Source organism: Euprymna scolopes, chromosome 2, assembly GCF_053919585.1.
Source record: "Euprymna scolopes isolate OS-2025 chromosome 2, ASM5391958v1, whole genome shotgun sequence".
NCBI lineage: Eukaryota > Metazoa > Mollusca > Cephalopoda > Sepiida > Sepiolidae > Euprymna > Euprymna scolopes.
The window spans coordinates 127,668,330-127,686,018 of NC_136483.1; the positions used below are offsets into that span (position 1 = coordinate 127,668,330).

Below are 17,689 nucleotides of genomic sequence, written 5' to 3' on the forward strand. Positions count from 1 at the left end.
TCAGACTGAAGAAATCTCCATGTGATATGGACCAATTCCCAACTACTCTCTTGGGATGCCACATAACCCAACCAGGCCTTCGGGCCCAGGGTTTGACTAAGATAAGAAAACAAAGAATCCATCGTGGCTACTGCCAAAGGATAACTTCAACCATGCATACATGAACTCTCCTTCTTACAAAGGACTGTCTAATCTCTTGTCTCCATCCATACATGGACACAAACTTCTACTAACTTTGACACAAATCTATGAACTCTCTTTCAACAGGTCTATCTAATCTTTCATCTACGTCTCTATGCAAGAACTCTTCCCAATACTAACCCTTTTTCTTACAATTCATACTAACAAAGATAATCAATAAAATTATTAAATGTTAGAATGAGACTCTTGTCTTTTTCATTTTTACAATTTTTATATGGAACTTGCTGACCTGTTTTTTCTTCTTCACCACTAGCAAACCAAGTCAAAATCCAGACAGCTATAATCCAAACCGCTATAAAATAGCTATCTTTAATCTTAAATAAACAATACTATGAAAGAAATGCCAAGATTTTTGCAATACTAGTACAAGAGTGCAAAGTATAACAGGAAATTTGCGGGGGAGGAAATATGGAAAAATCATTATATTGAAAACAATAAACCTAGAATTATCGCACTTAATACAGAATTAATGTTATTCATGATAACATGAGATGAATCTGTCATTGTGTGTGTATGTGTGTTTTGGTAATTCATTTTTTGTTTCCAAATTACTTAAATTATAATTGAATTAAAAATAAAACGAGCGTGTTTATAGCACGTATACAATGTTTTCAATGTTTAAAAAATAATTATGCAAATTAGTTAAACAAATACAGTGCAGGCAAAAAGAAAGTCCGCACCTGTAATTTTATCAAAAACTGCAAATTTAAGCTAAATTTAATGTAACTGTTTAAACAACCTATACCTCATTTGATTCTCCTTTTATTCCTCTATAATTTTACCTGTTCATATTTGACTTTTAATCGAAATATTCTAGCGTTCACAACAATTTAAAAAAATACATGTTACACAAAAAGAGCAAAAAATAACCCAAAAGAGGCATACATTCACACAAGAAATATTTATGTGTTTAGGAATAGAGGATTACAACAATAGAAGGAATAGAATGTTCATGAATATTAAGAGTTCTTGTAGAGCAAAGGAGTCTTTAATCGAGATAGAAGAGTTCTGATATTTTAGTACCATGCATCGCATGGGTCTGCAATATCAAAATTTCTCCACTCAATTATATGAATTATATTGTCTTAATTAAAAATAATTAAAGAGAGTGTTCATTGCTTTTTATATTATAAGAAAGAAATTGACAGAATATTTAAATGTTGTATTGCGTGTGTTCGTTAAATCCTGATAGATTTTAGTCATCTTTTTAGTGTTCAACTCGCATAAGACATGACGTATGATTGGGCAAGTTGGGAGGTAAGCTGCGTACCTGTGCCAATCAGCTTTGAACTTGTAAATGAAAGATATTTAACTATTAAACCTGCAAAGCATCTGTGCTAACACCACCACCACCAAAGTAATTGTACAGTCTAGAAATGGAAAGAAGGTATGATTGTATAATTACATTAAAGCTGGACAATTAAAACTTTGAATGTAAAAATACACACATATCAACAAAAGAAAAAATGGTGTCAAAATTGCAAAATTGAAACACATGATACAAAAAGGTGCAAAAGAATTAAATACAAAAAATGCCTCATGATACAAATGACTGCAGAAAAGAAAATGCATCTAACCCATCTAAATTCAATGTAAAATGCTCCCATATTTCCTGGGTATTTTAGGGTTTTAGGGCAATTAACCAAATAAAAATTTGTTATGAAAGATAAATCCTGCACATTTGGCGGGGGAGGGGGGTACGGATTCTTTAGGCAATTAATGTGTCTTTTTATGATCTTGCCATCTAGAAATACCATAAGATTTAATTTTTGTGAGAAGTCCTTCATACTAGACCTTATCAAAGGCTTTGGATTTATCGAGGGCTCGATTCTCTATTTATAATTTCAATCTTTTAATTATTTCTAGTACAGTTTATATCATTTTTTAATGTACTTAAGAAAAGTTTATATCAATTATAGGATTTATTAAACATCCAGTTTTTTTTGGTTTTTTTTATAAAATATCATTGATTCATCCCTATATCATTTTACTTTGTATTCATAAATAAAAGTCGCTGTCGTCGTCATCATCATCATCATCATCATCATCATTATTATTGGTGGTGGTGGTGGTGGTGGTCTCCCGATTTATCGGAGAGGGACCTATGTTGCCAGATAACCGTCCATTAGTTTTTCCTGAAATTTTGCCACAAATTGTATTTCATTAAATAGATGTGCACAGTAAAAAAAATTTTTTTTCAAAAATTCACGTTGCGCCCCAGGGGCTCAAAAGAGGTAAAAAAAAAAATGCCCCCAAATGGCCAAAAATGACACTTTTTTTTTTTTTTTTATAAGAATCACCACTTATCAAGGCCTGGAGGCCTCGAGGATGAGGGTTAATGGGTATACATTAGTCAATGGGATTATAGCGTAGTAAACATAAGTAGTGGAAATTTTGTAAATTGGATTACTTAGGGGGACGGTTCATCGAGAAATTGTTTACATTGGACTTGAACACAATCAAATTGTAGTCAGCTGGAAAACAGGCAAACAGAAGAGAGTTCCACAGGCATGCAGTTCTAAGAAAGAAGCTTTGTTCATGGAATCTATGTTTAGGTTTAGGCACAGTAAAGAGTGGGGGAAATTATTGATAGTGGTTTTGGCTAAACGAGTGCTTTTCATAAAAGTTTGGCGAGAGGGGACCATAGATTGAAGCTCAGGCGAGCACTTGCCATGAAAATAATGATAAAGCAGAGACAGGCTCACAACGTTTCTTCTGTGAGAAAGAGGTTACAGGGAAAAGAAAAGGGCATTTCCCACTAAGCTACAAAGTCTATTTTGAACTCTGTTATGGCAGGATAAGCTGCTTCTAGCAGCTCCTGCCCTGATGTGGCAACAGTACTCCATCATTGGCCGTACCTAGCTTTTATATAGGTAGAGAATTGCATTAGGAGTGAGATATCTACTGGAGCGGTAGAAGAATCCCACCATTTTTCCAGCGACCTTGGCAACGTATTTGATATATGTGTTCCATTTCAGATCAGGAGCAAAGGTCAAGCCCAAAAGCTTGTCAAAACATGGAGCCTCACCAAAACAAGAGCCATCCATTTCAATTGATGCCAGATGGGGATCAGAGCGGTTATGATGTAAAGATAGGAGTTTGGTTTTAGATGCATTAAAAGTAACCAGCCACTGTTTTACCCATTCTACCATGTGCTCAAGATCAGAGGAGAGAGAGTCAGAGAGAACTTGGTCATTTACAGTCTCTGATGTGTTGCCATAGATGGTAGTGTCGTCAGCATAAATGTCAACGGATGATCTTAGTATGTTATTTGGAAGATCATTGATGTAGATTAGGAAGAGAGTTGTGCCCAGGATCGACCTCTGAGGGACTACAGCATTAATACTGTGAGCTTCTGATTTCTGCTCATCAACTCTTATGAACCTATCCGACAGAAATGATTTAATAATTGAGAAAACATTTCCAGCTATACTGTAGCTGGAGATTATGTGAAGTAGACCTTTATGCATACCCTATCAAAGCCCTTTGATATGTCAAGAGCAATTGCCTTAGAAAGGAAGCCTCCATCAAGAGATTCTCTCATTTTATGAAATATAACCGTTAGCACATCTAGCAGAATGGAAACCATATTGCATGTCATGAAGAAGGTTATTTTTGCTGAGGTGATTGACTACTTATCTATTTAACATGGACTCCAGCAACTTACTTATGAGACTAATTGGTTTATGCTGAGGAGAAGATGACTGATCACTAGAATTCTTAAATACAGGACATACTGATGAGGTTTTCAAGGGTGTTGGGAAGCAATTCTCCTTAAAACAACGCTTAAACAGCTTTGTAAGTATGGGTGCTAGTTTTGGTTGAAGCTTTTTCAGCACTATAATTGGAATGCCATCAGGGCCAGTTGCTTTACTGGAATTAAGGTAGCTTGGCAACATCACGCACAGATATTTATATGTCGCATAGCATGTTTTCTGATACAGGCAGAAATAACGGGGGTTGATGACCTTGGTCACATAGGGTAGAATTAGCTGCAAAGTTCTTGGCAAAGAGTCTGGCTTTGTTTGATGCTGACGAGATTACCTCAGGTCCATTGATGATGGTTGGGATAGAGCACAAACTTCTGTTCAAGACCCTATTTGCTATTTGCCAAAACTGGTGGGACTTAACAGACTGGGCATATAACTCTCTCACGTTCTTTATTACTCTTTTACAGTGGTTGCTGGCAGTCCTGAAAGTGGCTTTAGTCTCAGTACATCTATTACATTGGAAGCAATGGAAAAAGTGATTTCTATGTGCAATGGTAGCAACACATTCTCTGGAGAGAACCATGGCTGGCTGTTAGGTTTTTGCTGGAATAGTTTGGAGGGTACGAGGGGTGTGCAATAAGTAATGCCCCTGACCCACTTCCCATAGCAGTAGAGCAACGAAACTTGGCACAGTTATTAGTCTTTCTCTACATAGGAACCACCCAGAGTTATGCATTTCTCCCATCATTTGATGCAACTCTGGAGACCGTTTTTGTAGAACACCCCAGGTTGGTCTTCCAACCATGATGTGACTTCAGAAATCAAGGCTGCATCATCTGGGAAACGCTTTCCTTTCAAAAACAACTTCATGGCTGGGAAGAGGTGAAAGGCAGAGGGTGCAAGGTCAGGAGAGTAGGGAGGATGGGGAAGGATTTCATAACCACACGCCCGTGCTTCTGATCTGGCGACATGCGAGTTGTGGACTGGAGCGTTGTCCTGCAGGAGGAGGGTACCTTTGCTGATCTTGCCCCGCCTCTTGATTTTGATAGGTTCCCTTAATTTCCCCAAAAGTGAAGCATAATAGGCTCCTGTAATTGTGGTACCCTTTGCCAGGAAATCTGTCCTGGTCTCAGAAGACTGTGAGCATGACCTTGCCAGCGGAGGGTTGCACCCTTGCCTTCTTTGGAGGTGGTGAGTCCAAGTGCTTCCACTGCATTGGCTGGGTTTTGGTCTCTGGATCATAGTGATGGACCCAGGTTTCATCCTGTGTAATCAGTCTTTTGAAAAACTTTGACTCATCTTCTTAGCACATCTCCAAATTCATCCTCGAGCACTCGACGCGTTCTCGCTTCTGGAATGGTGTGAGCAACCTGGGAATCCATCTGACAGACACCTTATGCATATGCAAATGGTCATGAATGATAGTTTCCACAGAACCTGTACTAATCTTGACATCTTGGGCTATTTGGCGAATAGTAATGCGCCGATCTTCCAAAATGGCAGCCTCAACTTGACGGACAGATGCTTCATCAATGGTAGAAGGGCGAGGGCGACCAGGTATGGGAGCTGTTTCCACAGACTTCCGGCTATGTTTAAATACATGATGCCAGCGTTTTATAAGGTCATATGATGGGGCATTATCACCATAAGTTTCTTTCATTTCATCAAAAGTCTCCTGTGGTGTGCGTCCTTTCAAATACAAAAAACGGATCACTGCTTGACATTCAATAGGCTCCATTTCACACCTGACTCAGTTCAAACACTTGTAAAACAGAAACCACAATTAGTTCAGAGCTGTAATTTGCCACATAACCCGTAGAGATATAAATCATTGCACATGCAAAATTTCAGCTAGATCAGACAACTGGGAGTGGGTCAGGGGCATTACTTATTGCACGCCCCTCGTATAAAACGGCCTATACCTATAATTAACCATTCCATCAGGTCTGATACTGTAGAGGACACATTATTTTTAAACATGGAATGCAGAGGGTTTTTTTTTTTTTTTTTACATGGAGGTCACCACTTATCAAGGCCTGGAAGTCACTCTGGAATAAGGGTTATTGCACGTACAGTAATCAATGGTATAGTATTTGTAGTAATCATTAGTATTGGAGATTTGATAAAGTGTCTTACTTAAGGGGGCGATTTATCAAGAATTTGTTTATGTTGGACTTGAAGACATCCAAGTTGCAGTCAGGTGAGAAACAGGCAAACGGAACAGAGTTCCACAGGTCTGCACTTCTAAGAAAGAAGCTTTGTTCATGGAATCTACGTTAGCAATGGAAAAAGTGATTTCTGTGCACGATGGCCGCAGCACTATGTGTATCAGAATTTTGGGTGAATTTTTGACACCCCTTACACAAAACTGCAAATAAAATATAAAAAAACTTGTCACTTCTCTTTTTAAAGTGGGTTGTTTATTTTTTTATGGATTATACTTCCAAAATAAACTATTAAAGTTGTTTAAAAAATAATAGAAATATTATTTTTTATTTTTAAAAAACAATGTTTACAAAGTGCTGGCGCGCCTTCATGCAGCCATTTGGTGATCTGATATAAATGCACAAAAACTATCCCAGTCAGCCATAGAGTATCAATATATAGTATGATGGAGAGGTATGTTTGAGGACTTATTACATTTTGTTATTATATTAACTGATACAACCGAGTGGTCGGAAGATCCAAGTGGTGATATAACTTTTGATCCCTCTATTAGATTTTTCTGAAACTTGGCCAAAATGTGGAGCTCATTATTCTTAACATAAATCCAGTATGGATGGCCCTGGCAAAATTCTCGTTCACGTCCCCAGGGACTTTAAGTGCTAAAAATGCCTCTTTTTGTGGCTCTTTTTTCATATTTCTCTACAAAAACTTGATATGTCTGACTATATAATCGGTTTAACACAGTGATCAACTCAAATAAGACCTGAAACTGCACTGTTATCCATTTACACTGGGATTTGGCATCCCCAGAGGCTCAAAAAAGGTAAAAAATGCCCCAAAATGGCCCAAAATGATACTTTTTGCTCCATAGCATTTGATCCATCAATTAGATTTTCTTGAAATTTGGTCAAAATGTGGGGGACATTATTCTTAATTCAGTATGGGTGACCCTGGCAAAATTCTGGTTCGCATCCCACTGGGAATTTTAGAGCTAAAAAAACATGCCTTTTTGAAGCTCTTTTTTCATATTACTGAAAAATTTGATATGTATGTCTATATAGTGGTTTGTCCATGATGCTGAATTCAAATATATAATTATATATATATAATTAAGGTGTGAAATTGCACCGTTTGTCCATTTTCACTGGGATTCGGCATTCCCAAGAGCTCAAAATGGGTTACAAGAAAAGTTTTGCATCTCAGAATTGAAGAAACAGGTGTTCCCAATGTTGACGAGTCTGACAGGGGAAGTGTGTTGCTTGGGATGATTGAATTGCAATCGTGAGAAGTGGTTGGAGAAGTACCCCAAAAACACTATAATTTCTTAGGATGCCCAGGCACCATGATTAGAGTGAAAAAAGTGATAAGTTCAAATCAAATTCCTCAATTATTATGACTGAAGTAATATTTGTTTTTAGGATTGACTCAACCTTCACACTTCTCAAATTCATCATTTCTTCACTGTTTTTTGTGGCGTCATCTCACATGCAGCACCAGAGGGGATCATGCACATGCGGCTTGTTATTATTATTATTTAAAATTTTTACTACTACTACTACTACTAATAATAATGATAATAGGATGCAAATGAAGATGTATGCAGATTTTGTATTCATTATTATATAGCCAATTTTCTAGTAATTATTATATTGTATCCAATATACTAATTTAAAAAATAAAATAATAAAAATATGACTTGAGTGCCATCAGCCAGAATCAAAATCAAAAGTTTTACCACTTCAGCCTTAGTCATTACCATTTGAGCTATCATCAGACAGATAAAAAATTAGTTAAAAATGAACCGACTCTATATAAGCACATGCGTACAGAAACATTTTTAAGTCAACTTATGCCTGCTAATTGATTTTAATATTAACCCATTAGCAGCTATGTTTTTCAGCTAAAAACCAAATCGAATTTGTTCCACAGGTTCAAATCCTTTATATATCAAGTTTCAAGTCTGTAGATCAAAAATTGACAGAGTAATTTGGTAGAAACCGTTCTTCACACAGACAAAGTCACTTTTATATATATATATATTTATAAAACAACAATCCACAAAAATGCAAACATTTGACCTGCGTCACACCATTCTGCAATGTTGCATCTCAAGAGAAGAACTTTGGAAAAATGAAGACAGACAAGCAAACATAGTGAATTTTATAAATTAGATTATATATATATATATATATATATATATATATATATATATATATATATATATACTAGCAGTACCTGCTAACCAGTGTTGCCTCATGAAAGCGTGCCCTCCTCGATAAAATTATAGTACCGTTGTTGTTGTTGCTGTTGCTCCCCAACCACCAACCTCCTAATGTTACAAACGGCTCGTTGAATACTATGTGGCCAAAAAGTGGGTACGCATTTTACGATAAAATTATATAAGAAAGTGATCCCCCACTCTAATAAGTTAAATTTCAATTTATTATCAAAATTTGTTCTTTCATATAATTTATAAACGTAGATCTTAATATTTTTATGGGTTAAACAGCGCCGGGTCACGGCATAAAAATTTACTGTTGTTTTAATGTTCCTCTCTCTGTGTTTCTCTCTTTGCTAATACAATGATTTTATCTCTCTCTCTCTCTCTCTCTCTCTCTCTCTCTCTGTTTCCCCCCTTCTCTCTACCTCTCTCTGCCGATACGGTGATTTTAATCTCTCTCTCTCACTCTGTTTTTCTCGATTCAGTTCTTTTGTGTATTTATCATTTATTATGTTTTTCGTAATAATTGCAATACTTGTTTTCAATAATTTTAGATATCACCGTAAGAAAAAGAAAAAAATGAAACCTAAAAAAAGTATAAAGAACAAATGTAGCTTTTCTCTCTCAAATCTGCCGATATGATGATTTAATCTCTCTCTGTCTCTCTTTGTCTCCCTCTCTCTCTTTCACTCTCTGTATATATATCTCTCTGTGTCTCTCTCTGCCAATATGATGATTTAATCTCTCTCTGTCTCTCTCTGTCTCCCTCTCTCTCTTTCACTTTCTGTATATATATCTCTCTGTGTCTCTCTCTGCCAATATGATGATTTAATCTCTCTCTGTCTCTCTTTGTCTCCCTCTCTCTCTTTCACTCTCTGTATATATATCTCTCTGTGTCTCTCTCTGCCAATATGATGATTTAATCTCTCTCTGTCTCTCTTTGTCTCCCTCTCTCTCTTTCACTCTCTGTATATATATCTCTCTGTGTCTCTCTCTGCCAATATGATGATTTAATCTCTCTCTCTGTCTCTCTCTGTCTCCCTCTCTCTCTTTCACTCTCTGTATATATATCTCTCTGTGTCTCTCTCTGCCAATATGATGATTTAATCTCTCTCTGTCTCTCTTTGTCTCCCTCTCTCTCTTTCACTCTCTGTATATATATCTCTCTGTGTCTCTCTCTGCCAATATGATGATTTAATCTCTCTCTGTCTCTCTCTGTCTCCCTCTCTCTCTTTCACTCTCTGTATATATATCTCTCTGTGTCTCTCTCTGCCAATATGATGATTTAATCTCTCTCTGTCTCTCTTTGTCTCCCTCTCTCTCTTTCACTCTCTGTATATATATCTCTCTGTGTCTCTCTCTGCCAATATGATGATTTAATCTCTCTCTGTCTCTCTTTGTCTCCCTCTCTCTCTTTCACTCTCTGTATATATATCTCTCTGTGTCTCTCTCTGCCAATATGATGATTTAATCTCTCTCTGTCTCTCTTTGTCTCCCTCTCTCTCTTTCACTCTCTGTATATATATCTCTCTGTGTCTCTCTCTGCCAATATGATGATTTAATCTCTGTGTGTCTCTATTTCTCTCTCACTCTGTTTCTTTCTCTTCGGTTCCAGTTTTCTATCTTTCACTTTCTCTATCTCCCTCTAATGACATTTAGAGAAAGCGAGAGAGAGAAAGGAATGGAGAGGGAGCGGGATTGCGAAGCAAATAACTTTGTTGAGGCGCAGTAATCGCTTTACTTAATGTAAAAAATCTGGCATAAATCTCGGAATAAATGTAATGTTGAAATAATTTTTTTTTTTTTACATGGTAGTCACCACTTAACAAGGCCTGGAAGCCACTCTGGGATAAGGGTTATTGTGTGTACAATAATCAATGGGACAATATCGTAGTAATCGTTAGTAATGGAGATTTGATAACGTGTCTTACTTAAGGGGGCGGTTTATCAGGAATTTGTTTATGTTGGACTTGAAGACATCCAAGTTGTAGTCAGGTGGGAAACAGGCAAACGGAACAGAGTTCCACAGGTGTGCACTTCTAAGAAAGAAGCTTTGTTCATGGAATCTACGTTTTGATTTAGGCACAGATAAAGAGTGAGGAAAATTATTGACAGTGGTTTCAGCTAGACGGGTGTTTATCGTGAAAGATTGACGAGGGGGGGCCCGAGATTGGAGCTCAGACGAGCACTTGCCATGGAAGTAACGATAAAACAAAGACAGGCTCACAATGTCTCTCCTGTGGGAGAGAGGTTGCAAGGAAGAGAAAAGGACATCCCCCACCAAGCCATGAAGTCTATTTTGTACTCTGTCAAGGCAGGATAGGCTGTTTTTAGCAGCTCCTGTCCAGATGTGGCAGCAGTACTCCATCTTTGGATGTACTTGGCTTTTATATAGATAGAGAATAGCATCAGCAGTGAGATATCTTCTGGTGCGGGAGAAGGATCCTACCATTTTTCCAGCGACCTTGGCAACAGACCTGATGTACGTGTTCCATTTGATATCAGGAATAAAGGTCAATTCCAGAAGCTTGTCAAAACATGGAGCCTCCTCAAGACGAGAGCCATCCATTTCAATTGATGCAGATGGGGATCAGAGCATTGGTGATGTAAAAGATAGGAGCTTGGTTTTAGATGCATTAAAAAGTAACAAGCCATCTCTTCCCCACTGTACCACACACTCAAAATCAGAGAAGAGAGAATTAGAGAGAACTTTGTCATTTTCAGCCTTTGATGTGTTGCCATAGATGGTCATGTCATCAGCATAGATGTCACCCAATTATTTAAGTATGTGTTTTGGGAGATCATTGATGTAGATCAGGAAGAGAGTTGTGCTCAGGATGGACCCCTGAGAGACTCCAGCATTAAGACTGTGGGCCTCTGATTTCTGCTCATCAACCACTACTCTTATGAGCCTATCAGAAAGAAACTATTTAATAATTGAGAAAACATTTCCAGTTATACCATAGCTGGAAATCTTGTGAAGTAGGCCTTTATGCCATACCTTATCGAAGGCCTTTGATATGTCAGGAGCAATTGCCCTAGAAAGGAAGCCTTTGTTGAGAGATTCACTAATCCTACGAGATATAACCGTTAGCACATCTGCTGTAGATCTAGCAGAGCAGAAACCATATTTCATGTCACTAAGAAGGTTATTTCTGCTGAGGTGGTTGACTACTTATCTATTTAACATGGATTCCAGTAACTTACTTATGATGCACAGGAGACTAATTGGTCTGCAGTGAGAGGGAGAGGACTTATCACCTGAATTCTTAAATACAGGGCATACTGATGAGGTTTTCAAGAGTGTTGGGAAGCACTTCTCCTTAAGGCAATGCTTAAACAGTTTTGTAAGTATGGGAGCAAGCATTGAAGCATTTTCAACATTATAATTGGAATGCTGTCAGGGCCAGTTGCTTTACTGGAATCAAGGTTATTGAATAGCTTGGCGATCTCCTTTACAGATATTTGTATGTTGCATAGCGTGTTGTCTGTTATAGGAGTAAATACGGGAGTTGATGGCCTTCGTTGCATAGGGTAGAATCAGCTGCAAAGTTCTTGGCAAATAGTTTGGCTTTGTCTGATGCTGATGAGATGACCTCAGGTCCATTGATGATGGTTGGGATAGAATGCATGCTTCTGTTCAGGATCCTGTTGCTGTTTGTTAAAACTGGTGGGAACCAAGCCGCTGCTCAGCTACTTTGGATTTAACGGACTGAGCATATAGCTCTCTTGCATTTTTTATTACTCTTTTACAGTATTGCTGGCAGTCCTGAAAGCAGCTTTAGTTTCCGTACATCTATTACATTGGTAGCTATGGAAAAAGTGATTTCTGTGTGCAATGGCAGCAGCACATTCTGAGGAAAACCATGGCTGGCTGTTAGGTTTTTGTTGGAATTTTTTAGATGGTATGAATCGGTCTATGCCTATAATTATCCATTCGGTCAGGTCTGATACTATGGAGGACACATCCTTTTTAAACATGGAATGCAGAGGTAGATCATATATAAATATACAGAAGCTATACCAGTCAGTTATGTGTATGAAAATGCGTTTTAATGGTGTAATCATAATAAATTTCTATGTGCCATCTGTTATTGTCAACATACGCTAGTTTTATCCAAAGGGGAAAAATTGTGCCTCTTTTATCTCTCTCTCTCTCTCTCACACACACACACACACACACACACACACCATGATTCTTTGGGGAGTACAGAATTTAAATATCGCAATCATGAAGGGAAAACTTTTATAATTTTATAATTCATGATTAAAAATGCTTTAAAATAAAATAAACAGAGTAAAGAGAAGAGAAGAAAAAAAATGTGGGGGAGTCAGCTGACCGGTTTCACCCTCGCTTTTTCAAAGCTGTATTGCGGGATTTTTGTTTATAATACCAATATACTGTAAACCTACATTTATTGGACTGTATACAAACTGGGATTCATTTTGCCCCTCAAAACGTAAAATCAATTTAATTTGAACCCTAACACATCATGCCTTTATGATTTGCTCAAAATCAAAACTGAATGAGGAATTTAAAATAATTACTGATACCCTATCCAAGAATGGGGACCTTCTGAATGTGATTAGGTCAATTATGCAAAGGAAAATAGCTGAGTTTTCTGTAACTAAAATTCAAATAGTTAATAATTGTCCAATATATCTGCATTTACTGTGGTTGGAGATAGTAAGTGAGAAATTCGTAAAGAAAATCAGCTCAACAGTGCAAAATTATTATTTTGCTTCAAATGTACGTGTTATGTTCTCTATGAGAATGTTAATGCCATCTTCTCGAAAAGATGTTCTACCCCCCCATCATAATAATAATGTAATTTACAATTTTGAATGTAGTTGCAGTGCCAACTATGTGGGTCGAACAACCTTGAGATTGAATGGAAGAGTCCAACAGCACTTACCTACCAAAATCAGAAATGGACGTACCAAACCAAGTAGCAGACGTACTTGCCAACACATACGGGTCTTCAATCACTGATAATCTTATTAAAAACCCGACATGTGCAGTGAACTTTAGCACAAACTCATTTTCAATCCTGAGTCGTGCTCATTTCTCTCTGTAAACAGAGGTGTTTGGGTGTGATTAGTCTCTAGGATCTTCAAGTAATATAACGTTGCTTTATTTTAAGTGCTTTCCCCCATTTTGTTTTTCCATTTTTTCCCCACACATAACATAATGCAACATGATTTTATTTTAAATTGTACATATTTCCGATTCCCCCATTTTATTTTTTTAAAAAACAAAAAATCCCTCGAATTTGAAACTTTGAGAAAGCGAGGGTGAAACTGGTCAGCTGACCCCCCCCCACACACGCACACAACTTATGGCTTATATATATCCAAAGCATCACTTTGTATTGGAAACATGTTTTAATATTCTTTTTTATCTCATTCTTTTTTTAGATGTTTATTTGACTAGATTACAAAAAGCAAAATGTCAGTTGAAATCCAGGAAAAAAAGGATGATATGATGGCAACAGTCTACCCCAAATTATCATTACTAAAAAAATCAACGTTGTTGAAAGAAGAATCAGATAATGCTTTGGTAAGTATTCATTTAGAGACATTTGTTTTTGTTTGTTTTCGCATCCATAAAATATAAAGTCATCGAGACATGGGACAAAATCCTAAATTAGTGTATTGGTGTGGATTGGTGTGTTGAATAAGAAAACAGGCAGTGGAAATTAAATACTCTCAGAGAATCCTATGCATCTTTTCCATATTACCAATGATGAAGGCTGCAACACTATTCACACCATTGTACAAATCAATATAAACATCTGTTAACCACAGGGAAGAAAAGGAAGCTGATATGGTCTGGACATGTAACTAGATTGGGTAATTCTAAGCTCAGGTTTAATATAAAAATGTTACACACTATTGAACTTGTATTTTGCTTTTTTAACAGCCCCAGGCGGGTGTGCCTTCCTACTAATATATAAAGAAGTGCATAAATATGCAATTGTAAAAAAATAGCAGGGTTCTACATTGCGAGTAAATCACTCGCATTTGCAACTGATTTTTCCAGTTTGCGACTAAAAATAAAAAAAACGCTTATCTTTTTGGCGACTGTTTTTTTTTTTTTTTTTTTACCGATAACTCTTCTAATAATGAATGAAAAATGTCTTTTCAACTTATATTTTCTTAAAATAAAACGACCAAAGTCAAATTATTTAAACAGTAAGACAGTAATAGAACAATATACTTTTTTTCTTTTTTAAACGAAGGCTTTTGAAAGACATATCTCTAAAATGAAATTGATCACGTGGTATTATTTCGCAAAACTTTGACAGTAGTCGGTTTCTTTTGAAGTTTCAAAAAGAATATCATTGGAATAACATTAGAACTATGCATGCTAAGTGGTGGTTTGCGGTTAAGGTCTTCAGAAAAGGTTAAGGTCTTTATTTTGCTATCTCTTAAATACAGCATTATATTTAATTTAAGCTACTACTGCGGTAAGTCAATTTCCAAAAAATCTTTTTCTTTAAAAAATTTACATTCTATTAAAATATTCAATAATGAAGCAAAAAAAAAAAAACTTTATAAAAAAAAAACGTGTTGATGCTTCCTTCATCGCATATCTTAAAAACTATTTTCCGCAATTTTGAATGCAATATTTGTTTATAACACACCCGAAATTCTATGAAAATTAAGATTTTAAAGGTAAGTTCTGCGGTAGTGTATTATCGACATTCACCAACAAAAAAAAAAAAACCAAAAAAAAACCAATTGCCTTTCCGAAATTATCCGCAATTTTTAAAAATTCATTTCCATCTAATTTTAAATTGTCCACGAAAGATTACTACGCCTATGTGATAAGTCACTTTAATATGTGTGTGCGTGCACATATGGCACATGAATAGCCTTGGTGTGTGCTGGAGCGTACCTTAAAGAAAGCTGTAAAATGGCCGAAAATAGTCTGAGGGTTCAGAGGCGCATACCCACTAGCGTAGCTAAGGGGGTGGGGTGCGGGATGCGGTCCGTCCCGGGTGACAGCGTGACCATCGTTATATTATGGTAGCCATGGTGACAGCCATAGAGGGGTGACAACCCCTCCCCCCAAATTTTTTTTAGAATTTATTTATTATATATTATGTAATTTTTAAGTTTTAATTAAAAAAAATCTTTTTAGAATATTATAAACTCTTAAAAAAATTACTTAAAAAATCTTTTTTGCCGATTTTTATTGAAACTTTTGTACTTTTGAAATCATTTGATGACTTTTCATTTTTTTAACTGTGAAAAATGAGAAAGAATTATATATATATACACATACACTATATATATATATATACATACATACATACACTATATATATATACACACACACACACAATATATATATATATATATATATACACACACACACAATATATATATATATATATATATATATATATACACACACACACACACAATATATATATATATATATATATATATATATATACACACACAATATATATATATATATATATATATATATATATATATACACACACAATATATATATATATACACGCACACACACAATATATATATATATATATACACACATGCACACACAATATATATATATATATATATATATATATATATATATATATATATATATATTATGTCAGGTCATGTCATGTGCTACTGGTACCATGTAACCCAGTACTACCTGCCTCATGGTTGGGTCACCGGCGACTAAACTGGTTCCCCCACCAGACTTGTTTGGTGAGGAGGGCGGCTAGTCTCCCTCAAGGATTAAAAACAAGACCTTCCAAAGGGCGAATGAACTCTTTTTCTGGGTCAACGGCCAACTAGCACCGTGTATATTTGTGTGTGTGTGTATATGTGTATTGGGGTGGAGAGGGCTCCCGTAAGCCGTGGTGAAGGCAACCTTTCTAGGAGAAGCAAATCTCTGATTTAAAAAACCATAAAGCAGAAGACCATTACCCGCATTAAGCTTGTCTGCAGTTTAATTTGTTGCTGGCTATCTTGCTCTTGCTTGTTGCTGGATCTCAACATTTTGAACCGAGAGAGAGACTTAGCTGTTGTACAAAGCTAAGATTCTGTAACATCATATTTGTATAGATACTCCCTCAGACATTTGGGCTCATGGATTTTAAATGTCTGAGGGAGTGGCACTCGTCTGACAAGACGTTGCAATCATTATATATATATATATATATATATATATATATATATATATATATATCCGGGGGGGGGGATCTACTAGCCAGCATTGGCAAACCGATGGTAACAAAGTGTGAAAAAATCTAACAATTTCAAAGTGTTGGCTGCAAGTAAAGTGGACATTAAAGGAATTAGTGAATTCAAAAGTTTTCACACCTTTATACAAAGACACTTATTGGGGCATTTCTTGTTTGGTTTCAGTTTATGTGTCTATAGGGAGCAATAAATATAAGTCCATAAATCCCAAACTACTGATAGAAATTATTTTTTGCTAATTGTATCTTTCATATCGTTTGACAATTTAGTTTTCACGTTTCTCAGCTACTGACAAGACACACAAAAGACAGTGTAAATTTTCCAAGATAAAAATGTAAGTGTATACTTTTTAAACTATTTTAAAGACAATCAAAATGTGTTTCATGAATTGAAAATTAATTTGATTTTATGGTTTGTATTACTGTACACATAGATTCGAAAAAGTTGTCAAAAAACAAATATATAACAAATAAATGTTATCAAAGACAAGATAAGTTACTTTTCTACCAAACTGGATATATTTTTTGTGTTTTTATTCAATGTAACATGTTTATTCAGCTCGAAAAACATGCAGTGTTTACCGATCTATTGAAAAATTCAAAATGGCGCCCGACTCTCTCTTTAACACGGTAAGTTTGGGAAAAGGTGTTATAAATAATAAACTAGACAAAATACTATTAAAAAACCACCGAATATATGTCAACTTATGTCACGGTAACATATATTGAGCGAATTTCTAACAGTATTTTGTCTAATTTATTATTTATAACACCCCCCCGAACTTACCGTGTTAAAGAGAGAGTTGGGCGCCATTTTGAATTTTCCAATGCATCGGTAAACACTGTATGCTTTTTAGATTGAATAAAAACACGAAAATTATATCCAGTTTGGTAGAAAAGTAACTTATCTTGCCTTTGATAACATTTATTTGTTATATATTTGTTTTTTGCCAACGTTTTCGAATCTATGTGCACAGTAATACAAACTCATTACACAATACCTTCACGTTTCTTTTGGGTAATCTTTGAGAATAATAATGCAAAAAAAATGGGTGAAACAAAAAACAAATGTTATTGAAGGCAAGCTAAGTTACTTTTTTTTACCCAATTAGATACATTTTTGGAGTATACCTGAACGCGCATATCACCTCCATCTA

At 35.9% G+C, this 17,689-nt stretch overlaps 1 protein-coding gene across 4 annotated transcripts in view; it reads left to right on the forward strand.

Moving 5' to 3' along the window:
• The window catches only part of LOC145295994 (hydrocephalus-inducing protein-like), an 865,028-nt gene that overhangs the window by 10,594 nt on the left and 836,745 nt on the right, over positions 1-17,689 (forward strand). For all 4 annotated transcript variants that reach the window (XM_080141978.1, XM_080141990.1, XM_080142009.1 and 1 more), the window contains exon 2: positions 13,717-13,858. In XM_080141978.1, the coding sequence (XP_079998104.1) occupies positions 13,748-13,858 (111 nt within the window). In that variant the 5' untranslated portion in view covers positions 13,717-13,747. The remainder of the gene's footprint in view (positions 1-13,716; positions 13,859-17,689) is intronic.